At 49.1% G+C, this 26,447-nt stretch overlaps 2 protein-coding genes across 2 annotated transcripts in view; one reads left to right on the forward strand and one right to left on the reverse strand.

Annotated features, from left to right (window-relative positions):
- LOC103906412 (ninjurin-2) overlaps window positions 1-8,146 on the forward strand; it is a 48,510-nt gene extending 40,364 nt beyond the window's left edge. The window contains 3 exon segments of the mRNA XM_009288315.2: window positions 5,470-5,701; window positions 7,076-7,261; window positions 8,134-8,146. Of these exon segments, the coding sequence (XP_009286590.1) occupies window positions 5,470-5,701; window positions 7,076-7,239 (396 nt within the window). The 3' untranslated portion in view covers window positions 7,240-7,261; window positions 8,134-8,146.
- Window positions 8,147-10,816: 2,670 nt separating this feature from the next.
- The window catches only part of B4GALNT3 (beta-1,4-N-acetyl-galactosaminyltransferase 3), a 74,161-nt gene continuing 58,530 nt past the window's right edge, over window positions 10,817-26,447 (reverse strand). The window contains exons 11-21 of the mRNA XM_009288392.1: window positions 25,060-25,203; window positions 24,539-24,648; window positions 23,518-23,618; window positions 22,155-22,231; window positions 20,549-21,557; window positions 18,697-18,995; window positions 18,151-18,304; window positions 17,317-17,389; window positions 16,697-16,850; window positions 15,823-15,949; window positions 10,817-14,999 (exon numbers count right to left, since the gene is read on the reverse strand). Coding sequence (XP_009286667.1) covers window positions 14,891-14,999; window positions 15,823-15,949; window positions 16,697-16,850; window positions 17,317-17,389; window positions 18,151-18,304; window positions 18,697-18,995; window positions 20,549-21,557; window positions 22,155-22,231; window positions 23,518-23,618; window positions 24,539-24,648; window positions 25,060-25,203 — 2,357 coding nt within the window. The 3' untranslated portion in view covers window positions 10,817-14,890. The remainder of the gene's footprint in view (window positions 15,000-15,822; window positions 15,950-16,696; window positions 16,851-17,316; window positions 17,390-18,150; window positions 18,305-18,696; window positions 18,996-20,548; window positions 21,558-22,154; window positions 22,232-23,517; window positions 23,619-24,538; window positions 24,649-25,059; window positions 25,204-26,447) is intronic.

Below are 26,447 nucleotides of genomic sequence, written 5' to 3' on the forward strand. Positions count from 1 at the left end.
ATCTGTGCCTGCCATTTGCCTAGGCTTTCACTTCTGAAGAGGCAGTGGGTCTCAGCTCCTGGAAGTTACTTTTTGGTTGGAGAGCTCTCACCCAAACAGTTGGTGTCAGTGAGCCCTCTGTTACACTGAGCAGTGACCTGTCACAGAAGTGGAGGAACACCTCAGAGAAAGATCTCCAGCAGAACCAGTCCCATACATGGGGAGAGCCTGAGATACCAGGAAAGCATCCCTGATTTATTTTCTGGGATTTATCCAATATGAATTGAAGGCAACACAGTCATTTGGCTCTGAACAGGACCCCTAGCGAGGAGAACAGATGGCTATATTAAAAGGAAAAAAACCTAAGCACAACTGCACTAGCTGACAGCCTCCACAGAGGCCGAAGAGGGGGACTGGCCCTGAACACTCAGTTTTTCTTTTGCCTGCAGCATCCATGATGAGGTTTACTATTACTTTGATTTGTGGAACGCAGCCAAGTTGCTTGCTGTTGTGCCAAACTGGAGAAAAACAGCTTTTACCTCACAGAGTTCGCAGTATAGTTGGTACTGACCAAAGCGTTCCCTGCGTGCCTCTTCTCTTGCACACGTGTGGCTGTGCACAAACCTGCTTCCTCGCCTGCAGGCTGACACGTACAGCCCTGCGAGGGAAGTCCGACCCGCTGGGTGGGCAGACGTCTGGTAATCGCCGCTGTTCCCGGTGCTGCCACTGACGCTGTCTGTGCCTAGGCATGGCATCTAGGCCAAAAATATTAGAATTGGCTCCCTTCATCCCAAGTGAAGTGGTCAGGAGCTGCAGGGAGCGAGCTTCTCTGGAAAAGTAGAGTAGCTAAAACCTGTGCACTTAAAAGTAGAAGTATTGAGAGCGGGGCCTTTAACCTCTCCACTTTCTGCCCGTAGAAAGGGAACTGTGCTCCTGTCCTACCTTGCAAGATGATGACTCTCTGTGTGCTTTAACCTTCATCAACTGATGTTTACAAAGTACTTCTAAAGCTGCCAGCTGGCAAATACTGTGGAAAAATACCCTGGATTCTCCCTGGTGCCTGATGCTGCGTGTGTGCGTGCCTGCGTGTGCTCGCCTGTGTGCAGCTGGCTGTTTATCGGCCGGGATCCCCGTGGCAGGCGTCTCTGCACCTACCCCTCCGAGTGCATGGCCTGCATTCATGTCTCTGTTTTCTTTCGCATGCTCCAGCATTTCCCTTGGAACTAACAGCCAATAATACAGTTTCTCCTCAGACATCCCCCTCTGCCAGAGCGCTCCCATGAAGAGGATTATCATTCTCATACTTGTGAGCCTCATGCTGTCCCACTGTCTCTTTCAGGCTATTCTCCCCTGGGGATAGGGTCACAAAACCCACAAAGCACACAGATTTGCAATTCGATCTGCTCTGTAATTTTTTTTTTTTCTGCCCTGAAAAATATGACAAGAGAAACAGTAGGTTTTGTAGAAATTGTCCAAGTAGCTTTAAGAAAGCTCTGTGCTCCCTTCGCCCCAAATCTGCAAGCTTTGGAAAGAAATATTTAGATGAACCCCCCTCCAAAAGTTTCCAGAAGAAAGTAGCTATTTCTTGTAAAAATGAATGCATAATGAAAAGCAAAGAATTTCCCTTGAAAATTAATTTCAGTGGAAATTTTTCAGGTAGCTTCAGTGAGCTGTGGAGCTCAGCACGCCCTCTGGTGCCAGAGCCAGGTTTCACAGGCCCTGGGACCTGCCAGCTCCCTACAGCAAAACCAGAGATCAAGTTTAAAAAGAAAAAAAAAATCCCACGCTTGAGGTGATATTCATCCTTCTTTCTATAAGAATTACTACGAAAATTTAAAAATAACAATAGAAGTGAGAGTTAAATATTTGTGTTGCATGTGCTTTGAGTAAGAATAAAGCCTCTGACTTATAAAACATAGATGGGCGCCTCACTCAGCCCCTGTAGTGATCTGTATCGCTGCGCCACGTTTACACAAAAGGAAGCAGAAAGGGGATTTGCCTGAGGTCAGACTGAAGCCAGCAGAGTCTTTGCAGGGAAAGAGTCTGTCTCATATGGAAAGCCAAAACATCCGGAAATGGGACATAGGAGCCGAGCTCCAGCACCAGTTGTGTGACTGGGCTGTACTTTTTCCAAGTCCTAATTTCCCCTACCCTTAAAAAGCGGGCAACAATGATACATCCCCATCTTGGGAAAGTGCTGCATACTGGTAGGTGCTATTTTCTAGCAGACATGCTGGCTCTGCACCAACGCTTGCAAGATGAACTTGGTGTCTGACTGCCAGATCCATATTTGCAATTTCCTCTTTGACGCAATACGGAGAAGAAAAGGCAGCGATCACCACTCTCAGAAGGGGAACACTTTCAAAGTGACTAGAAAGACACCAGCTCTAGCCTGATGACATAAATCACTTCGATGAGCCTTCAGGTATTTCCTGTGACTTGACAGGGCTCCATTTGCCAAAAGGGAATCATTTAATCCCCCCAGTGATCCCATGTAACCCCCCACAGCTGTCTGGGCAATCCTGCTGCAGGGAAACCTCAGTTGCTTGTGAATCAGCTCCTGAGCCGCAGCAGTTTATAGGACTGAAAGAACTGAACTTTAAGACAAAGCAAAAGCAGAAATGGTCCCATTTTGAAAAGCTGTGCATGCATCGTGGCAGCTCAAAAAGACAGTCACAGCCATGCATTCATACCCCACAGATGCAGTGGTTAGCTGGTGACAGCTACGGCACCAGGCATCCCAAGCAAAACCACCCTCCTGCATTAATTGAAATGCCAGGTCTCTGAAGACTCCTGGTTTGTTTAAGCCTCTCGTTATTTGAGACTCCAGGCTTGCATTTGTAGCTGCTGGACTAGGCAGAATACTTTGTAAGGGCCAAATCCATAGAGGAGCTGGAGACATCATAAGGACTCTGGCAAACTGGTTGATTGTTTAGCTGCCTAAGTGAAAGCCTGGTGCGCAGCTTTCATCATCCACTAACCTTTTGGCCACCTTTGTGGATCTACTAAGCCTGGGCTGACAGAACTTTGAAACAGGACTCACAGTTTTTCATTGCTCAGTGCAAGGGTTTCCCAGATCCAGTGACTCCGCATCAGAGGGCGGTGGCTGTCCCTGACTGTGGTATCATGTCCCAGACAGGGGAACACGCCATTGCACTCATCCACACGAGAAAAGCCCATGTGAAAGCTGTCTATTTTCATTGCCTGATCATCTGGGACACAGAGCTCAGTACATTGCAAGTCTGCCCCATTTCACACTCCAGGTAAAGGAGCATGGGGGCAGGTCAAAAGGAGGATATGTTTTCGTTCAACAAGAGCTCCTGACTTGCTTTATTTCTCTCCACATAAACAACTGGGAACAGATGTCTCAGCCTCCTTGTACCAGTCACTCATTTAACAAAAGCTCTGTCTTATTTGTACAGCATCCTTGTTCTCACACCCTTAACTCAGCATTATGCAAAGATAAACTATCAATGCCCAGCCTTGTGATGCTGCAGGGAGGAGGGCTGACTCTTCAGGAACAAAGAAGAAAACACATGAAAGGGGTCAAATCTCAAGTTTTGCACCACTTGGTATGGGTACCACTGTGTTGCAACAGGACCATGAGCTTTTAAGCCAGCTGAGAGGGGGCAGTAGCTAAATCTGGGTTTTTAAGACGTGTTCCCAGGATCAGACCTTTTGCTGGCCTCATTTCCCTGAGATGCGAGATACCTCTATTCTGCCCCAGACACCAGACAGTAATGTTTAAGAAGTCCTGAACCCCTACACACTGCCTTAGAGTCCTTACTGGCTCTCTAGACTTCTACTTTTATCTCCTTCCAGTATCTTTTAACTTCTACCTTCCACAGCAAGAAATACAGGCTTTGCAAAGGAGCCTCTTAACCACAGTAACTTTACTGTTAGAAACCACAAGAATTACATGCTTTAAGCTATCAAAAAAAAAAAAAAAAAATCCCCAAAAGCACTTTCTTACCCCAAGCCAGCCCCTTCTTAGGGATCACAGTTCACCAATAGTTCAAACTGGACATAGTCCTTCCTGCCTGCTTTTTACTACACATCTTTCTCACGTGACGGTGATCACTGGCACAGGCCACAACCCCCTTCCAAAATTCAGCCCCTATTTCAGTATCAGACACACAACCACATATAGCGCTCTCCCAGAATCACTGGCTTTGCTCACACTCCCACCCTAGCCAGAGAAAGCCACTCTTGCCCAAGGGTGCACAGAGAGACCAGAGACAGCAGCATGAATCACTAGCCATAACCCTTCCCTAGCGTCAGGCCCAGAGCATAGAGGAAAGATTACATTTTGTACTTTATCTGGTACAAAAGGACCAAAGTAGGACTCTACCATTTGATGTAGGCGCAGTCCTACCTCCAGTATGCACCCAGAGAAATCTCTTCCACCACTCTGAGCAAAAGAGGTCACCTCAGGCCCACACCTAGCCCTTATCTCCAGATTTAAAGGGTTATCCATCAGACAGCGCTGACGGCAAGATTGCCAGTCTTCACTACAGCTGACAGGAGGCTGATTACCCAGAACTGAAGACTGTCTGCTACGTGGAAGTGTTGGTTTTGTTTCTTTCTAGCAAAGAAGATCATAGCTTGCTGCAGATATATCCAAATCTTTTGTAATTGTTGCCTTTGCTGGTGGTTTATTACCAGCTGATGACACTCTGGGTGAACTATCGTCCCCTTTTCTATCTTTTTTTTTTTTTTCATCATTTGGGCCAAGACAGGTAACGGGGGAACTCACTTAACAAGAAAGATAGAGAAAAGCTGGATGGCTAAAAGCAGCCAAACGACCCACAGCTTGTAATTAGGTTAAGGGCAACCAGGTGGTTTATCCCTTGTAAATACCGGTTTCTTTCCACTGACAAAAAATGTGCCTGAATGATTAGTTGAAGCTAGGTGTGATGGATCCCACCCTTTGTCTTGGTGCATTTTAGTGCCTGACGTTTTGAAGAAATAGTGCCCCTGGTTTCAGAAACAAAAATGTGGATTGTCCCATCTGCTCTAGCATCTTGTCTAAGACAGTAGCCAGCAAAAATTGTTCCGAGGAGATATACAGCCCAGCCACTGAGAGTCCTTTGAACACCCGACCCAAAGAGAAGATCTCTCTCTAATCCCCTGTAAGTTTGAGGCTTGTCTGTGCCCTGAAGGAAGAGAATTTAATATTCCTTGCAAAATCCCTGGCTCTGGGTAATCTACATTATTGTAACTCTGGACAAGCTTGTTTTCCACAAGAATACCCAGTATTTTTCTAACCTTGCTGAGCTCTTGATCACCACAAGTATCTTGTGCCTATTAATATCTCGAGGTGACTGTGAGGGGAAACTGGGCGCTCTCAACATGTTTAACACATGCAACTTTGACTCTTTCCCAGGCTTTCTAGTTAAACCCCATGGGGAGGCAGCAGTCTGTTCGACATGGATGGGTCTGTTGGCTTAGCAATTGTACCAGTTCATGTGGTTTCTCCTGTCTCCCCAGGGTGTGAATCCTCAGCTCCGGATTAACGGGCCAATGAACATCAACCACTATGCAACGAAGAAGAGCGTGGCAGAGAGCATGCTGGACGTGGCGCTGTTCATGGCGAACGTCACGCAGCTCAAAGCGGTGCTGGAGCAGGGGCCTTCCTTCCAGTACTACGCCACCCTCATCGTGCTCATCAGCATCTCCCTCTTCTTCCAGGTGATGATTGGGATTCTCCTCATCATCACCGGTAAGGTGGACGCCAAGGCACGTGCACCCTCACAGGGTGCTGCTGTGGTAGGGCACCCCATGGCTTGGCTGGCATGGGGGTGGGAGGGAGAAGCTTCTTCCCCTGAACCGTTTCCCCTGGCTCCAAACAGGGCTGCAGGAGGGTTGAAGGCAGCTTGACGCAGGTGGTGGGGAGGTCTGTGTTACTGCTTTTCAAAGTGGGGAGTGGGTTGGTTTTTTCTCTTGCACAACAGCTCTGAGCACTACTCTTCCTTCACTTCCCCACTGCTGAATCCCTGCTGTAGGGAGAGGAGCTGGGTTTCAGGCCTCTTGCTGCCCACCCTGTAACGTGCCCCTTCAACGCAGCTCCTGCAGATACCACATTTTAGCTGTGTCTATCACCTCACTCAAGCTGTGGCCTAACAGAACAATTAACCTCACATTTAACCAATCCCACAGTTCTCCTAGTGCCATACAGACAGTATGTTAACACCAGCATTTCAGACAGGCTTGCCCAGTGCTCCACCTGATACAGCAGTTGCTATATTTCAGCCTCCAACACATGCCCGGTATTAAAAGTCTGCAGAACGCTGTCTTTTCCTGTATATCCTAAGTGGTTTTTTATGTGGGACATGGGATCACAGGCTACAGAAAATCCTGTGATGTGTTCCTCCCCCTGCCCCACATGGCACAGCCTTTCCCGGTGGCAGCCATGGTGGCTGGAGCCAGCTCTGAGGAGAAGGGGGACAGGGGAGCACAACTGCGGGCAGGGAGCCACAAGGTTGCTGTTTGCATGGCTTATTGGCCAGACAGCCCCAATAACCGGGGCGTTCCCGTGTCTGAACTGATCAATGCCCATCAGCTAGGGCTGATCCCATTCATGTACCCAGATACCTCTTGGTCTGGGGGAGAGGAGGGGGTTGATAGCTGTGTCAGCACATACGTGAGATCTGGGTGTCTAGGAGGAACTGGCCTCCCAACCAAGGAGGAACTGGCCTCCCAACCCAAGTACAACGTTGCTGACCTTGTCCCCCATGTCACCCAGCCTTCCTTTGCCATGTCTCATGGCCATGCAGTGGGGGGGGTCACATGGCACATGCCTGGCTAGCATGCAGCAGTAATTTGGCTATTTAGGCTTGGCCCGTTGGAGGGCCATGGCACCTCCATGGCAAAACAAAGATATGACATAAAAAAAAAGATGTTTTTCTTCTGCTCCATCTTCCTATGTCATCCTAGGGCTGTGGCCCCTGTGAAGTTCCTGGGACTATTCCCCCAGCTTTGTGGCCACAGTGCCCAGGGGCACCATGGACATTTGCCAGGCAGGGAAGGCTTGCAGGGGCTAGGGGACTTGGAGTCAAGCTACAAACCTCCCTTCTTTTTGCATTGTATCGCACAGCTCGTTTGAACCTGAATGATGTTGCAAAGCAACCCCGCCTGAATATACTCAACAATGCTGCCACAGCTCTCATCTTCATCACAGTCATCCTCAACATCTTCATCACAGCCTTTGGGGTGCAGAAGACTGGCCTCTACCCTACCAGGAATTTTCGACCTTATTAAGTCATGGGGCAAATAGATTCAGGTAAGAAAGGGGTGAGTTCCCATCACTGCCAGCCCCTGGAAGGGCTCTCAGTCTCAGAAAACATCATTGCAAGGTGGAGAAGGAGAAGGCAAAGCTGCACAAATTAACAAAGCCTTTCCAGAGGCATGTTGTTGTCATCTGGGGCCACTGAACAAATTCCCTCAGAGGAGGAGGAGGGTTTCTCCTTGCTTGGTCTTTAAAGCAAGAAGACCAAACATCCCAACTGCTGGGATTTATCAGCAGCAAGCAGTGGACCTCACACTAGAAATGGATAGCAGTTGTGGATGGGAGCTAAATTTGGGAAAGAAAACTAGGTGTGTTCTGGTAGGTATCCAAAGATGGCAGCGTTAATCTGAGCAGAAGAAAAGGAAGGTGCTGGCGAGGCAGGGGTGAAAGAGCTCTTCACAACAGCCAGTGTGGTTTGGCAGGGGCTGTTTTAAGAATCTGACTCTCATTTTCAAGAGAGAGTCTTGTGAGTAAGAGTCCAACCAAATGCTTGGGTTCCCATGACAGGTCAATGAGGGAATGACATGTTCTCAGGTCAAAAGTGCTTTAGGTCAAGAAGCGAAGTTCACATCTCTTGCTTACATGACCTGCAACATGTAAACATAGTTTAAATGTAATATACTTGGGCAATAGCCAGCAAGAAAGCTTGATACGACGCATGATATGATGAGGGAAGGCCAAAAGCCTCTATAAAAACACTGCTGGCTTGGGATCCAGAAGGGTGCGAGCGCTGAAGAGCAGCACCTCACACCCATAGGGGTGGCCGTGGCGCCGAGTGACCCGGTACGCCATGACTGCTCCTCTCTGCCTGTGCAGTGCGGAGGAGCCTGCTGCGACCTTACTGGTGTTCCTGGTCTTCCCTGCAGGATCTGAGCAGCGCGGCCGGTGGGGAAAGCTCTACTCCTCTGTGTTTTCACCGACCTCAGCAGAAGCCCTTTGACGAATCCAGAGAATTGGGTTTAACTTTCAAAACTGTGTGCGCGTGTCATGGTATACCGGCCCCTTACCGTAATGCTTTTGCAGTTCTGAAGGCGTGAAAACATTGCCTTTCAACGCTAGAGCAAACTTTGCTAGAGAAAGCTGCAGGAACGGCAGCAGGTACGCAATTTCAAAGCACAGTTCTGAACATCTCATCTCTTATTTTAGTTGCCTGCTTCACATATTCAGTATTGGCTCATTTTGTAGAGAAGACAGAACGATTTACTTTGTAGGCTAAGTAAACAAGAAAAGTCCAGCTTTTTTGTCTCAAGCATAAGTTGCTGTACTTAAAGCAATGCTATCTAATAGTTTACCTCCCAAATGTTGGAATGGATTTCTCAAACTTCAAAAAAAAGTTCTCATGGGAGGATAGAAAAGTGTGTGTGCGTCAACATAGCTAAAACCAGTTCAAATGTTTTCCTAGTTGTTTAAAAATAAAATTAAATGTGACGCAGTTAAGAAAACAATCAGATATTTCCAGCACTGGAAAATTAACAATGACAGAAAATAGATATTATGGTCTGATGTCATTGCCAGGGACCTATCAGGAATGATGTCAGAATAGCCTGACAACATTAGTAGAAAATGAAGAAACATTATACATAAGAAGACACTCTAGGCTTATTGCCACAATGAGAAATGACAGGTGCACAGTGTATCCCTTTATTAAAAAAATCACCATTATCATTTAAGGTCTTATCACTAACATAAATGTTTTTAAATATATCATTTTTATATTTACAATGCTGGGAATTCTCTTGTACTAGAACAATTTGTTTCCTTATACAAAGTCTTTGAATTAATGATTTTTCAGATTTTTTTTGAAAGAGTAAAAATTTTCAATCCTAAATTTTGTAACTCTGTAGTCATGTTAGAAAATTGATATTTTAATAGCCTGGTGTAAGCCTGTTTAAATAATGACATGCTTTTCTGATTATTAAATGATTTTTTCATTGTACAGCAGAATCAGAGTTCAATATGGATTTTTCATTTTGCATACTCTTGCCACCACTGAGAAAGAAATGTCACAAAAATGTCCACATATTGGTCTTCAGGAGCTACCAGGAGTGTCTGACACTTAAAAAAAACCAGATACGGGCAGATTTCATTTGTAGTCTACATTTGACTTTACAGAACTACATTTCTGTTTAAGTCACAGGTGGTGATTTTTTCTGGAGAGGGTGTGAATGATCTTGCCCACAAAGGCTGCTACGGGCCAGCACCAGCTAGTACCTGCAAATGACAGTGGCTTTTTTGCAGCTGAAGGAAAGTTGCAAAGAAAGAGTAGGGTGGAAAATGCCAGTTATTTATTTACCAGAATTTAAATCAGCAAAGCTGAGCACCGTCTGGAATCTGTTTGGTGAAGCGGCTAAAGTCTCGTCCTTCACTTTGTCTGGGGGATGGCAGGTCTGGAGCCACACTGAGTTTGCTGCTTATCTCGGTCCTCTGTCTCTGCTGAGACCGACAGCAAACAGGGGTGAACGTTTCTGGGAAGCCTCTGTTATCCTGCTCTCCTCTAGAAAAAGGCTTCACTGTAGAGGCAGCAAAACTAGTTCTAGCCAATGCAAAACCACCAGCTAAGAGCTTTCAGCCACCGCTGGCTGGCTGGGTTCATGAAAAGGTAAAAAATTATGCATCCCATGTGCAGATCCCAAATCCTGTGACTCACTGCTTCACAGAGCAGGAGGCAAAGCAATTACCATTGATGACTGAATGTAAAGAGAGAAAAAAAAGGAAAGGTTCATCTGGGAAAGAAGCAGTGAGGGGAATTTCATTACCAGATCCTAACTTCAACATCACCATCTCAGAAAGCTGCCACGTCAGGTACAGCAGTGCACGAGGCCTGCCCGAGCAGAGAGGGCTTCCCGTCACCCAGCCCAGGCGAGCAGAAGACTGGCAGCGTGCTGGAATGCTTTTCCGCCGTCACCTTTAATACTCATTTCTCATTATAATGGAATCAGACTCATTAGCAACCTTGGCTGCCTTTTTCCCTCTCTGTGTCTGACTCCCATTCCTGCCAAGCTTTTTATACTCAAAGGAGACACAGCTGAAGCGAAAAGGGGCCAAATTTGAATCTAAACAAGCAGTTGCCGTGAAAAGAGCTGACCTCCCATTTGTGTAGGCTGCGCCAAGTACCGAGCTCAGGTCTAGGCTCTCACCTGCGGTCTTCTCCAGGAATTGCCCCCTGCCTGTGCGAGGGACCACCTCGTTCTCTGCATTTTCTCTCTATGATCACATCGCACTTGTGCTTTGCTGGGACGTGTATTTGTCCAATGTTTCTACCTTGTTTCACATGATAAACCCAGGAAGACAGGAGAAAAACTGTTTTGTTGCCATCCCACTTTCTACAGCCCTAGAGGGGACCAAAACAGGTCTCACTCCCGGCTAACCTTGCTGCCTGCATCTCCCACCCACCTCTTGCTGCAGAGCTCTTGCTGGCTTGGGCATAGTGACCTGTCTCTCTGGTATTGCCTAAGCCTTTGGTTATATGAAGCCAGAGGAGCAACACCTGGTTTCTAAACCCTGCTGCATGGCGACGCAGGTGTGAGTAACACACGGACAGAACTGAGCTCTTGTAGGAAGATGATGTATTTATAAAACGTGGGGGAGAATCAGTATATCCCCCAGCTCTAACAGAGAGGTGGCCCAGGAATCGTCTTGAAGGCACAGAGCCACTTTAAGGCAGATAATTCAAAGGTACAATTCAGATTTTTAACACAAGGCATCGATGTCTAAAAAACAATCAACTTCAGACATTTATAGGCAATGAGAAGAGGCGAGATGTTCATACCAGGCAAACATTAAAGACAATGACAAAACAAGTCACATTATCGTTTTCACACAATACATTTCTCTCAGAATAAAAGCCAGCCCTTCTTTGTTCCCTTCGCTGACCTGCAAAAAAAGCCTCAGGTCCACAATTCAGAGTCATGAAGACAGAGTCGGCATTTGTGGGCAGAGCCACCTTGCTGTGTACCCTGCGCTTGGGGGCCCAGGGTCCCCAGCCTGGCCACATCCTGCCCCAGGGAAGGTCTCTTCCGCAGCACAGCCCATCATCTCCCCAGCTGTCCCCAGCCAGAGCTACCGGAGCAGCTCCCTCCTGCCTGCCTGCCTGATGCACGGGAAATCCCATGCAACTGATTTCCTCCTGCCATCGAGGCAGGACACAGCCAGGATGTACATGAGGGCTAGAAACTCGGGGCAAACTTCACCACAAACTCAGGCGCAGCTTCCTAAAAAGATCCTGGTGGCAGAAATGAGATCGACTGTCAGGGGGAGTCAGCTTCCCAGCCGTGGTGAAGCCAGGTTCCTTCTTGCTTTCTGGGAGTTGTGCCAGACCCAAAGACGAGCCCTCCTCGCAGCGGCAGTGCATGCTGTGCAACACTAGTGACAGGGCAAACTGACTGCCAATCAGTTTGGTGGCCTGGCCACCGTTCTGGATGGCCACATCTTTTCACTGCATGGCTGCGGGACTACCTGCTCCTGCTGTGCTCCCTGCTCTCCCCACTTCATGACTCTGGGGAAAAAAACTGCAGGTTGTTTTGGAAAAGGGGCAGCAGCCTCAGAGCAAAGCCTGATGCCGCTCCTGCAAGATTTGCTGCTGGCCGGCGAGCTGGGGAGCATGTAGCCCCTTCTCTCCCTACAACCTGCAGCAGTCTCTGAGCATGTGGGCTGGAAGACAGCTTTTGTCCCCATGGGCTCTCTCCAAGCTCCTCCATGGAGGCTGCCAACTAGTGCCAATTAGTATTAATCACATTTACTACCACAATGCTTAAATACCAACTAAGAATCCCCACTGTGCTAGAAAGGGAAGAACGTTAGTGATGGCAACTTTGACAGTGGGGATACTGGCCATCAGGAAACTGGACTGAAACCCACTAACTCCTTACATCTCCACCAAGGAGTCTTCATGAGGTAAACAGTTCTGCTTGCCACAGGCCTGGGTTACAAGGCATGAAGGACGGAGCACAAGTCACAGCCAAAGCATGGGGGTGAAATCCTCAAATTCTGCTGGCAGTGCTGGAGTGAGGGCTGCACCCTAATTCCTAGTCCACTCTTTGCTGACTGTCCTCTCTGGTGAGGAAGAGGGGTATCATTTAAGCCAAGTGAGTTGCCTTCTGGATGCACCCAATTCTTGCCAGTGTCTGCAGATGAACACCAGCTGCTAACTTTAGGTGCTGCAGACCACATCTAAGCCAGATGTGAAAGCACACAGTACAAATAACCCTTCCTCCCTGTGCATGACACTGAATCCGTCAGCTCCCCATCTGCAAAATGGGCATCAAGTCGTTCTCTGCTTGATGGGGCCAAACAGCTGGGTCCTGCTAACACCTTGCTGCGTCCCAGCGCTCACCCTCCCTGCCAGCCTCTCCCCATTCCACAGGGATTGCGTGACAGAGCCAGCCCGGACAGGCTGCGGAGGTGCAGTCCCGGAGCCTGGAGAGCAGCTCACCTGCACACTCGCGGGGTTGTGCCTGTGTTTGAGTGAAGCACAGGCTCCGACATGCACCGAGAGCACAACTGACACTGCACATTCCAGGCAGAAACAGGACTTATTGCAACATTGCATCACAGGGCTCTGGCCTCCTAAACTCCTGTAATACATTAAAAAAAAAATAATAGTGTTGACTGTTGCCAGCTTCTTCCCTCTTGCCCCAACGGCAGTGTTTCATTTCTTACTCTCTACACGGGGAAAATACTTTCCCTCAATAAAAAGACTACTCTGGCTTGGGCAGAAGGCTAAGGCTGCCCCTTCTAAGATATTCAGTGTCTGCATTCTGACAAAGGCTCAGAGACACAGCCATCTCTCGTGTACCTCTCACCATAGCTGCACACTGCACAGCGAAACCTTCTGAAATCTGGTTGACTTTTTCTGACTCCATCAGTCACAAAACCCAGACTGAGGCAAGCAGATGATTTGACAAGATTTCTATCTCACGTGCCAGAACTTGCATGTTCAGTTTTCTACTGCAACAGTGGAACTTGGTGGACTTGTCAAGCACCACAGTATTAATAATAAATGAATGCCTATTCTTAATTGGCATCCATTCCATCAACGTAAAAAGCAAACAATTCTAGTACCATGTCAGCATTGCTTGCATCCTGCATACCTCCATTACTCACTTCTCAACAACTCCCCACAGAGCTGGGTGCCATGAGCAGCATCCTGTCATACTCTCCCCTGAAGCTTGAGACCAGTAGCGGCCTTTTCAGCATGGTATGGGGACACCGAAGCTCTAGTGCAGAGCACTGACTGTGCTGGGATTTCTGGGTTTCTATAGTCCTGTAAAATGGTTACAGGAGTAAAAAATCTTGCCTTGCATTAATTGAAGTTTTAGGGGCTGAGAATTCCCTCTAGCATCAGGACGGCTGTGGACAGGGGCTCTTTCCACAGTTCTTGCATCAATGCCGGCATGGGTCTGCCCATCCTTTTATTCACTCAACCCTCTTCTGTCCTCACTGTTCTTTGCACCCAGTGCAAGTGGCAAGGCCTAAGGCCACCTCCTCCATACCGGGCCAGAGCTCGCAGGGCTGTTCCAGAGATGAAGCACCAACAGCTGTGCCGGTTCTTCAACCAAGAACTCCGCTCTTTACATAGAAGTCAAACTATGACAAGACATAACTGTGAGGCCATAACTTATTAAATTAACCTTTAGATGCTGCATAAATGTACAGAATTTAGAGAGCAGAATACTGTCTCCTCTTTTTCTGATAAAATTACAATATTTCAACTAATAAAATATTGCCACTTCTTCCCTGCTAGGGTTTCCCTGATATCGTTAGGACAAACACACGTCTGTCAGATAAGGCTGCAAAGTTCCTCCTGAGATGCCCTCCCAGCTTCTCTGCATAACCCCTCCACTATCCTCAGGCAGTGGATAAATAATTTAGGTGGAGTTGTAACATCAACCCCTGCCACCTCGCCCAGCTGCAGGCAAACGTGGCTCTCATAAGGGAAGTGTACTTGCATCTCCATCCATGGCCCATAATTTGCTGAATATGAGCACAGTGTTTCATAATGACTAAAATGAAAAGCAAAGAGAAACGTCTAAGCACCAGCAGCCTAAAGTGCCTATCAGCTCCTCCACATCCAGATTTCCTTGGGTCAGCACATGGGCACGTGGACACGATACAGTTCAGAGAACTTACTTTGGTCCCCTGTCCAAAAGCATGGATACTGGAGAGATGGGGAAGAAGGGGAAATGGGGAGGGTTGTTTTTTTTTTTTTTTTTTTTTTTTCCTTCAAGTATTGAAAGAGAAGCTGCATTACTGTAATAAGCCATTCTGGACTTAGCTGGGATTTGTGTTTGTTTGGTTTGCACCACGCAAGACTCAACGGGGAATATGGCACCTCTCCCACTGTACCACCCGCCAGACTGCACGGCAGGAAATACGAGTCCTTCACTTGGCGACATCTCCCCCACACGCCTTCCCAGCAAGACACGGATCCTACGTCCTGGATGCAACGACTCACAAGAGGACCTCCCGCTCCTCTAGCCCGATCGTCCCTTCCTCAGCTGTGCCATCCCATCGGAAGGCTCTGGAGGCAGAGGAAGAGTTTGTGCGCTCGGCTGTGTGCCTTGATAAAGTGCATGTCGAGACGAGACGGTGGACGGTGCTGCCAGGCAGCTTTGGGGTTGAAGGCTACAGTGTCTTCAGCTGGCGCCGGTTCCACATGCCCCGCTTTGAGTGAAACCAGTGGAAAAAGTTTCTCAGGGAGAGACGCTCCACTTCCAGCCCGGCCTGCAAGATCCTGGCATAAAGGAGAAGGTTAAATTTAGGGAAAACTTGATCACAAAGACACTGGGGGGTCAGCCCCAGGGAATCTCTTTTAAGTCACCCTGTTGTCAAGAGACTGCAATCAAATTGAAGAGTCCTGAATAGCTCAGAGGTATCTCATATCCATAAGCAGGCATCTAATGACACTTGCTGAGTATTTATGCACCCCTGAGAGCAGGACTGGTTGGGAGCGGGCTGCACACACCAGGCTAGGAGAAAAGACAGCTGGCAACATGGGATTGCTCAGGATGCTAGGCTTTTCTGCAGTTATCTGACATAAAAGTCAGGAGAGGCCCCAAAACCTAGAACTACAAACCCAGAGGCCTATAATTTGTACAGCAGAGATCCCTCATCATAAACTTCTCAGAAATTGTAACTGTACCTTGTGATCTTTAAATGTCTCTCTGACAGTTGCTCTTCTGGGAATTTGCTATGCATAGTATAGGAAGTCTGAGGGACCCAAACTGGACCCACTGTGCACTGCTCTGCTTGAAGAGGACAAAGTCTTCACGATCACCAGTGCCTGATCTGCCCATGGCCAACCAGCAGTGTGGCTGGAAGGCACCGGGAAACGGCTCCTCTCTTCTTTTATCAGTGGCTGTAGTAGCGTATTTTGGGTCCACTCACCTACTAGGTTTGAGGTCAGGACACACTGAAAGACTCTCCCTCACTGACCAAGCTTATGGTGGCATTAGTCACCTCAATCTCCTCAGATCCCCACCCCCCTGGTCATGGTTCCTCCAGGATCTAATGGGTTTCACCTCCTGAGCGCATGAATGATGACAATGGATGTTTACCTGTCCAGGAGTTCCCAGTCCTCTCCTCCCCAGCGGTCCCGAAACTCTTTTGTGTTCATGCCTCCAATCTTGTCCAGGTCAGACTTGTATATGCCCAGAAGGCCAAACCCATTCACCTCCCAGTAGCCTGAGGACAGCACAAAAGAGGCACAGGTATGTTGGTGCTTTGAACCATTGATGACTCCAGCAGGGCTGCTGGAGTGAGACTCAAGCTACTTTTAGCACAATGTTGAGACCAGAGAGTCAACTCAGCACCAAGGCAGAGCCAACTGTATTAAAGCTTTGGGAAGTGAGAAAGGCTTGCGGACAGACAGCATGGGCTGTCCTATGAACTTGTTAGCAGAGCCTCTCACATCTCTTGTCTGGCAGCATAGCACCTAATGTACCTGGACTGTCCCAGCTTCACAGGGCTGTCCCTGTGCCTGGATGGCTCAGGATGGCCACCTCTGTCTAAAGGAAATCCTGCGCTCAGATGATCTATGCCACTTTCCTCCCCCTGACTTAGCTTGGTGTCCCTCACCCCTGGGCTACCAGCTCTCCTCAGGACAGGCTGTGCCCCCTAAGAAAAGAGAGAAACGGACAGAAAGGAGTAAAGGAGGGGTTTTCCAAGGTCCTCAAATCCACAGAAAGCCCTAGGAGACGACCAGGAGAAATGTCATATAAAGGGCTCTGTTGGCTCTTTGATCTCAAATTCCAGGTACCTGACACTGTTAAACCCCATCCTATGTCTAAAGCACTCTCACCTAGTGGCCCTGGAAGTACCTTAAGCTCCAGACCTTGATAGCACCAGAGGAACAAATCTAGAGGTGGTAGGCACCCTCCTTCTTTCCCCATTCCGCGAGGTCTGAGCCAAAGAGGCTCCACTCCCTCTTACCATCAGGCCACTGTGGGGACATGCCGCAGTGCAGCCTCATGACCATGGGTGCGAAGGCCATCTTGCCTTCCACGCAGTGCTTCCGGATTGAATCAATGACTCCAGCTGGGAAGTGGATGTGGAGGTCGCACAGGAAAACGATGCTATGTGGGTCCTGGAACCAGCCACACCAGTTGGGAAAAAATAGGTTGACTTTAAGTAAATCTTTCTTGAGGGGCATGAAGACAGAGATATGGGAGTGAATTAAAGAGCCATTTGTTGCTAGATCAGAAATTGAGATCCTAAGGGCTGGCAAAACGGCCATTGACTGGCTGTTGAACAATGGGCATGAAATAGTATGACTATGACCTGGCAGAGCCAGTATCACAAAGCTGCTACTGCTGATTTCCCTCCTGTCTGATAGTCCCAGCAGGTGGGCCAAGAACCAAATGGACCACAGGCTCCCTGGAGTAAGGGGTGAAACTCTTACTCTGAAGGGACAGGAAACACATCTACGTTTGATCTGGTCTGCAAGGCTATTCTCTTCCTTAAAAACCAGCATGTTCAGTAGCAAAGGCAAAGAGGTAGCACCGGACGCATACTATCCACCTTCCTGTCCACCCCAAGTCCCCCGAGCTTACCGTCACGAGGTCTATCCCCGCCTGCAGCCCAGCAGAACGCTCAAAATTCCCCTTCAGCTTCAAGTACCGATAGCTGGGGGTCAGACAGGAAAGAGAAGTTCAGTGTGTGCATGCTGGCGAGCACAGAAAGCATCGCTAGCAGCTGTACACCGTGGGTGTCATGCTGCAGAGCTGCCCCTTGCCCCTGTGCACCCTCCCAAGGAGAAAGCAAGCCCTTCCTGTGTGAGCATGCAAGCTCAGCGCTGCTCCAGGTCCCAGCGTGCCCTGAGGACCTTCCCACTTACGCAGCAAGGACATGGCAGTCCTTAGCAAAAGTCTTTTCAGCTCTAGTCCAGCTCTGTCCTAGGACTAGACCTGTTACTGGGAACACCTGGCATGTAAAGGAAAGGACCAGCCAAGGCTGGTTCAGGGCAGAATAGGGTAAGCCAGACAGGTATTCCAGCAAGTGGAGTCCCCAGAGGTCTCCACACTCTCTGTCCTATTTCTCACAGCTTTCTTGTCTTCTCTGTCCACCCCCTGCCCCATAACTGTGAGACTTGCTTTCTGTCCTCTCTTGCAAACTTGAACAAAAGCCAGGAGAAAAGAGATGCATCTGGATGGATGACTGCAATAGGTACTGCCTTACAGTTTTATAACACAATTATATGCAGTATACATGTATGTACATTATAACAACAATATATGCATGTATATGTGCAAGGTCTGGATGGATGTCATCTTTGGGTTTCCAGCTGCAGGAGGCTGCGGCTGGTCAATACACAGAGACTGGCAGATGTGCTCTGTTTGCAGGCATATGCATGCGAGCAGTTTTTTGTGACCAAGCAGTACTCTCACCTGTGCAAGGTAGACCTTTTCAGAGCCTTCTCTACATCCATGTCATCGCTGCTGTAGTCCGTGATGATGATGTTGAAGTACGGATCCTTAGTGACACGGAACAGCTCTTCCATGTCGGAGATGAACTGCAGCACCCAACGTGCCTGGTTTTTCACTGGTTGTATTGCAAGAGGGAGAGAATCAAAGTACAACTGATTTCAAAGACGGCGTGGCTTCTCAACAGGGAAGGCTTCTTGCCTCCCCTCAAACCCCGCTAACATTGCAGGGATGCTGAAATAGGCCCAGTCTGAAAACCTGGACCAAAGAGCCCAGGAATCAGTGTGGATTCTTTCCCAGTGCGTGACGAGAGTTTTCTCTGAGCTTACAAGCCATGGGAGTTTGGGCCCTGTGATATTTCTGAGGGGGTTTAACTTGGTGAGGACAGAAATTGGAAGTGACCCAAATGAGATAGTTGAGGCTGGCCCAGACCCACTGTTCAGGGCTGTCCCCACAGGAAGTGCCTGCCGTGCCATCCCTTGATGTCCCAGGAAGGCAGGTCCCCCTTACCTGGCACCACGAAGTGAACCATGGCACGGTGGTTCCACGAAAAGCCCTGGGGCCAGCACAGCTCTGGCTCATTTGCCACAGCCATCAGGTGCCGCCGGCGACCCCATGCCAGGTTCCTCATCTTCCTCTCCTCCTCCTCATTGCCGCCAACGCCCTGCCAGCCCCGCGCAAAGACGTACTCAGAGAAGCGGACGAGCCGCTCTCCCTGCTCCAGCATCTCCAGCTCCAGCAGGTAGCGGCTGCCTCGCATGCGGTCCTGGCGTTTCTCCACGTTCACGATACGCCGCAGCTGGAACCGCCTGCAGGAGATACAGCTGGGGTGGGCATGTCCCCCATACACCAGCCCTTCTCCCACCTCCAGCCCATTCAGCTCTGCCAGGTTCTTTCCTCCTGGCTAGCACAAACCTTTTTGTCCCTAGCTTCCCCCCACTTTGCTGCACCGCTTCCAAAGTCCCATGGGAAGGTTTAGCACCTGTTTCCTAAATCCACAAGCATGTGGGATTAGATCTGGGATTCCAGCCAAGAGAAAATAGTTGGCAAGGGAAATGAAATAAAGGTGACACAGAAAATAACAAATGTGTGTGAATGATTGTAGGGCTGGTAATAGTGAGTGTATTCAACACCTCCTACAACAATCTTGGCACAAGGAGTATGTTTGGGCTAGTGAAATTGGCTGATGACAGCTTATCAGCCAATAACATGGAGCAGGACTGAGCAATCATACAGTAAAAACTGGGGTGAGCTGTACGTTCAGAATGGCCAAAACAGGATGAAATGCCAGGTCATGCCCTTTCGGATGATAACAAGAGTTTCTGCTGTAAAATGGATGCTCATCAGTTAAAAATGCTGAGAAAAGCTTGCGTGTACTCATCAGTTACACCGTGACTGTGACTGATGTGGCCCTGAAAAAACAAAGGAGATCTTAAGATGCAGCATGAGAGCTACTTCCAGCAGGGACTGGGAACTGGTAACACCCATTCTATAAAACATCCAGGATACTGGTCATTTATGTACAGGAAAATTAACCCAAACCGAAACCAGCGTGGAGAAGGACAGCTAGGAAAATTATGGAAATAGAGGCCAACTCAACAGAAGGGTCAGCAGTTGGATTGTTTAGCTTATAGAGGCTCAGAGGAGGTACGTCTGTTTGCCAGAAAGGCAATAAAAATGGTAAGTCTTGAGAAGAAAAAGAACCGTATCAAGACCATGTAAAAACAGAGTACCAGCAAAAGCTGATCTCCAGTGGATCATCAAAGCAGCGAGGAGCTGAAACATCTTCCCAAATCAGAACTGGGATCTAGAAATCCAGCTAGTTTTAAGACGGAGGTGCACACATTCAGATAACAGTGTATGGTGCTTGGTTGTCTCTGAGGTCAGTGTACTGATCTGCATTATCTGATAGGTTCCTTCTGGTCCTAAGCGATTCACAAGCTCAGATGTGGCAGACATCAAACCACAAGCACAAGGAGCTCCAGTCCTACTTCATATCAGCAGGGTTTCTTAATCTTCAGCTGGTAAAATGCTCCTATGTGCTCTCAGTACCTACACTGTGCAAGGAGGAAGCCAGCAAAAGGCCAGTGATGCCAGCTGGACAGAAACCTCTGATCTTTCACTTTTACTGCCACCAGCTGTTGGAGGGTGATATTCAGCCCCCAGACATGGTCTGGTGTCCAACAATTCCCATTTCTCAGCCAAAAGAGGTATTTAAAGCCCAGTTTTTTGCACAGATTCCTTGCCTGAAGTCTTATTTCCCACATCTAGTTTATCCTCTGATTCCCACTAGCTCCTCACACGGCAGGTAGTCCACGTGCAGCATGGTACACCGCCCCTTGGTTTTTACACTGTGCCTTACCCTTTACTTCTCTGGTTGAGCTTCTTGAGGAAGACACGTGTGACTTCCAGGGCCTCCCTTTCTCTTAGCAGCAAGTTTCCTGACGTGTTGCATTTCAGGTCAATCCAGTCTGTGCGCAGCATATGGAAGTCCAGGTTGCTCATGCTGAAGGTCTGCTCCCAGTTCACCGCCTGGTCGAACGCTGGTACATAATCGAAATCCTCCTCATCTTCCTCCTCTGGCTCCCCATCCGCCTCTTCCTCTTCCTCTTCTGCTGCCGCAGGTCTAGACTTGCCCTTCACAGGAGATGCCACCTGCGCCTCTCCCTCGCCCACGTCCCCATCATTGGCCGCCTTCTGCTCAGCAATGTAGGGCTCCGCTTGGTTCAGCCACTGCGGCAGCCCAGGCTGCTGGCTGGGGCTGGCAGCGCTCACAGTGCGTCTGCTGGCTTTGCCAGAGACTGGGCCTCCTTTCCCAGCTGGCACAGTGCCTGATGGCTGCAGCCCTTCCTTAGCAGCACTGAGGTCTCCTCGAGGTCTCATCCCTTTGGGAATCATGACCCCTGAGTCCCTGGGGCCACGGAGAGGCTGATCCCTCTGAGACACAGTCCTAGGAGGAGGGTTCGCCTTTTTGACGGGCGCTCTCCCCTGTATAGCCCTGGCGTGCTGCGGAGGGCTCCTGGAGTTGTCTTTGAGGCCAGCTTTTAAACGGGGTCTCTTCATTACTGGGTTCCTCTCTAGGCCAGCCTGGCTCAGGTTTTGGTTGGCAGAAGCCAGCGTGGCTGATTTGACACCAGACCTCTTTGTCCCTCTCCTCTGTAGCCCCTCTCCTATGTTGCCACGCATCACCGAGAGGAGCCGACGACGCTCGCGGAGGGAATAGTCCTTGTGAACGTTATCGCTGCCCACCACGCTGCTGGGAGCATTGCCTGCCGGCTCTGCCCTCCCTGTGCCGGGGCGCTCGGGGGGACTGGTACTCTCCACATCCTGCTCTGCATACTGCAGGTCGTCCAGGTTCCCCTCCTGGGAGCCTGCAGGAGTAATCACAGTTACACCTCTGGCATCTTCCCACTGCCTTTCCCGTCCTGACCCAGGACCCGCCCCGCCGGGGGCAGCTACTTCTCGCCTCATCTCAGCATTTTCTCTCCTGCTCAGAGGGACAGGGATGCTCTCGGACACAGAAGCTGTGCTCTTGCTGGTACCAACCTCCTCACTACCTATTAGCCAGCATTGCCAAAGGCTGTGGAGGGGTCTGGTTTTGCCTTTAGCCGTCGATCTGGCCACAGCTTTGCAGGGCAGGTGTGAGCATAGGCTGCCACACTGCACACCTTTGGCTCTGTCACTTCTGCCCACATTTTTGCTAGAATTGCACCTCAGCTAAGCTGCGGGCCTGAGAGGTAATTGTCACATTTTCCGCTACAGACCACTGTTTGGTGACTGCCCAACCTGCCCTTAAGAGAAGTGAAAGTGGCAGCAAAAATCTCCTCCTGGCCACAGCAATCTGGCAGGGAAGGGCTGTGACTTCCTTGGCATGGAAAGTCACAGCTTCTTTCAGCTGGTGCTGGAAGATCACATACAAAAAGTGACAGACAAAAGGATCCTCCAGGCTCTGATGTTAGGGTCCCTACCTGGCTGCTCTGTCTTTTCTCCAGAGTCCAGGCTCTTCTCTGGCCGGTCCATTTTCATGTACTTGTAGAATCCAAATCTGCAGAGGAAAGGGCAAAACACAAGGTTTGATGAAAATTACTTTGCCCTCTGCAAATAAACTGTAGCCACTGCTTCAGAGGTGATGGTCCATTACTCTGATTACATCTACCCAGCATCTCTTGATCCTCCTTTCCTATCATCATCACCATCTTTCATATCTTCGGGCAATCAGATCTTACTCTGCACTGTCAAAGACGTCAGTTTTCCTTGCTTATCATCCCAGTCCCTCAAACATTTTCTGATAAGCGCAGGAGGAAATCCCAACATAAGTACCCCGAAACACTTCTTCAGCCTCCCTTAAACTGCTCCTTAAAGTTCACTTATGACGTAGTGCTCACAAATGCAAGTCATCATGCTGCAAAAGCAGCTCAAGCAGATAATTGCAATGATCTCCCTCTCTTCTCTCGTACCACCACTGTCTGTGTGCTGTCCTCATATGACCGTGCTTCAGGCTTTCAGGAGGGATTTCCAGGACTGTTTCCCTCCATGTGTGCTTGATGCGAAGCAAGACAGGCCCCCAGTTCCCAAATCCTGTCACAATACAAATGAATTGTCAAAGCAATAAACCTGGGTGGCACCTTCCAGCCCATGGCAGCCACCTTCTCCATCCTTCGCTATGAACCCCAGTCCCAGGAGTTCCCTCCCAAACCTATGATACGATCTGTTGTTCCAGCCCTCAAAATAGTCCTGTAGGGAGGAAGAAGATCCTGAGCACGGGGAGGCCACCATCAGTTATCTCACTGGAAAAGTGACTCTCCTTATCCTGCAAAAAAGTCCTCCTGAATGGAGGGGAGTCCTCGCACAAGGTGTCTGCCTGTGGCATGGGGGAGCATGCGAGTGGCAGTTCCCTCGCAGGGCCACCTCTGAGAGCTGGATCCCAGTGAAGATGAACGACATGCATTAATTCCCCCAGAGAGATGCCTGGTGGTGAGCATGGTTTGGCTTTCACAGTGACAGCCATCAGGAGGCTCCAGCTGCTGGCAGGCAAAGTTTGCTGGAAATCCATTCCCTGATGTAGTGGAACAAACATGCTCTGACCCAGCTTCCGGGTTAATAGAGCAAGAAAAGCAGTAGCAGTTTCCCTTTGAGACCTAAACATATTTTCACTTAAAGGAAGCATAGGTTATCGAAAGAAACTATAAATGCTTTAATGTTTTGCAAGGCTTAGGGGATCTTTAAGGATTAAGAAAGTCCTACAGAAGTGAGTATGAACTCCACCCCAATTCCAGCCTTCAAACCACCTCCTCCCTCCCTGCTAGTAAATCCGCATTTGCAGCATCCTACCTTTCCAGGTAATAAGGGTTTTCCTGATAGAAGCATTTGTTGTCTTTCTCCATGTGGCTCAGGCGGCTGTAATCATTCGGGTAAACAAAGGATAAATGAACCTGGGAAGAAGGGAGGAAAATAAAGTAAAACCCTCATAAATGCCAGATATCAGTCACAAGGTGACCCAGACACAGTTGCAGGGTGACCAGCCCTTTTGAGAGGGAGCAGGGGTTGCTCATTAACTATTTGCCTCTCCAAGGCACCCAGTAGCAGGTTGTGAGAATGGAAAACAGAAGGAAGCGGGCTGGGATGCGTGCAGGGTTGTGCCTTTTTTATCTCTCTCTCGGCATCTGTCTGTCCATCTCTGTAACTGTGTGTTTAACTCCTATAACAGAGAAAGAACTAGCTGGGAGAGAGGTGGGCAAGTCCTCCTGAAGAGATGCAGGGGATCACAGGAGCTCAGAAAGCGTGTGGGGAGACCTCCAGGCAAGGCTGAGGGAGCCAGGGCCACCCAGGATACAAGTCCCCCAGGGAGTGTAGGCTTGCACTGGCATCCAGGGAGGGCAAACCATGCTGGTGACCTGTCCCCAGCAGACCTCAGAGTCTGCTCTGATATGCAGGGGATTAATCCCTGCTATGTTGCATGCCCCACAAATGTGAGCTCCCCCTCAAGACCAGTTTTAAGCTTGTCAGGGGCTTTAGTAGTCTTCACAGACTACAGTCCACCCCATGGAGAATAAAATCCTCGGCCATTGTGAGGGTCTGTGTGGAGGCAAGCTCAGCTGTTTGCTTTGAGGTCCAAGGGGCTCTGTAAGACGCACACGCTTGTACCCCAGTGAGACCTGTGAGCAGTGCGTAGCAACCCTCTCCCTTCTCTTGGTGTTGCCCTCTGGCATGTACTGGGATGCTCAGACCTGAACAGCAGATGGTCAAATCTGCCCAGGAGCTTCAGATTGGTGGAGGCCTATGGTTAATGGGGTCTCCCTCCTTCCTCCTTGCATTCCCCCGGGCAAGTACTTGCTCAAGGAATAAAACTTACAAACTGGAGTCCCTGGTAGCGCTGCAGAGGAAATCCATTCACCACGTAGCTGGGCTTGTACGGGCAGTCTGGCAAGGCTCGGCGCAGGTGAGACTTGCTGAGCAGAGGCACTGAGAAGAAGAAACACATAGGCAAGCGTTGCTGGAGAAGCCCTGCTCTAACTGATGCACCAGCTTAGCTACTTCTGTGCCCGGTTTCTATTTATCCGTGTGAAATACTAACAGACACGTAAAGCAAACTACCTTGCACAGCTCATCTCTTTACATTGCTCTATGGCACTTACACTAAAATATTATGCCCAAGGATGTTGTGTGAGCTGGATGCCAAGAAAGAGGAGCTGCATTTAGTCTGTGCTTTGCCTCCTACAGTGACTGATATTGTATGCTGCCCCCTTCTGTGCTGGGGAGAAAAAAGCGTGGCCTTTGATAACCGTGGCGTAGGAGGACAATCTTTCTTGGCTGTGCTACTGCACGTGCTGTGACAGGCTGCAGCTACCTCCTCAAATGCTTTGCAAGTCTTACCTTTGTAAAGAGTGTCCCGGGGGTCAGGCTTCAACATGTCAGCTGGGTGTGCCTTGCTGCCTGCGCTGTCAGCAGGCCGGCTCGTGTGACTGGCCAATGTCTGCGGGATATGCCCAACCTCATCCATCTTTAAAAGCGTCTCATCTAGAAACCAGAGAGAGAACGGAAAGGGGAGGAAGGGCTAATTCATCCCTTGTCCCAAAAAATGCCCTTCCCCAGTGTCAGCCCTTTCCAAATGGCATTGCATCCACGGCACTAATGCTGCCTCTGCCATAGCAATGCCTAAATGGTGCTGGTCAGGAGCTTCACTGCAAAGACGCCGTGGGAAGGAAAGGCTTTGACTCAGAAAGCTGGAAATACAGAAGCTGTGGGGTAGGAATGTGGCTATCACTGAAAGCAAACAAACACAGTGATGAGTAACAGAGGAAAATGACCTCCTGCCTTGGACATGCCAGCAGTGGTGTGCTGAAGAAGCCCCACGCTGGCAGGAATTACTGGACACATCTGAATTATTAGCATTAAATTTATTTTAAAAGGAGATAGAAAAGATGAAAAGGAGGAGAAACTTGAGGAGTGGAGCTTTCTCCTGTGCTGGAAAATGAGCAGGACCCTGGGGTGAGGCCTTCAGTGGCTGAGGAGGATGATGCTCCAGCAGGGGAATGGAGACCCACAGTAAGCCAGGACCCACGGGAAGCTTAAATTCAAGACTGGGTATTGGTTATGTTTTTTCTTGGGTGCTGCTGCCAGAGGACATCATGTCTCCATGGATCTTACTCTGAGATGAGGGGAACTGAATAAATATCCAGGAGGGAAAGGCAACATGCTGCCAAGGGCACTGGTGTTACTCTTAGCAACTTTTGGGTACTGAACAACATGGGAACCCAGAAGGAATTGGATGACGTGATACAGCCAAAGGCTGATATAGAAGAGGGAAACACTGTATGGGCAGAAGGTGCCAGATAAAGATGAGGCTGCAGCACTGTGCCCAACCATGAAGGGATCTTCTGGGATATGAGTCTTCCCGTCTACAGGGAATTAATAAGAAGAAAAGAGCAGAAGGAAAAAGGATGGGGACAGAAGACCTAATGGAAAGCCTAGTCCTGGCCAAATGGCAGGTTTCAGAAAATACAGCAGCAGGTTGCGATCCAAGACGCAGCAAACAGATGTCTCGGTTACATCAGGGAGCCTTCCATGGGCAAAAATGTTGGCATGGAAAAAAGCCCAGAGATGTTGGAAGGCAACAGTGGTAGATATGGAAAGGGGGATCGCTGGCAGAGGAAAGCGATGCTGACAAAGCTAGATAAAGGTAAACAGGACTAAGGAGCTCCTTAACTGATAAAGGCATCACTTGATGTGCTAAGAAGGATTTACAAAACAGGAGGGACTGG

Source organism: Aptenodytes forsteri, unplaced genomic scaffold, assembly GCF_000699145.1.
Source record: "Aptenodytes forsteri isolate BGI_AS27 unplaced genomic scaffold, ASM69914v1 Scaffold56, whole genome shotgun sequence".
Lineage (NCBI taxonomy): Eukaryota > Metazoa > Chordata > Aves > Sphenisciformes > Spheniscidae > Aptenodytes > Aptenodytes forsteri.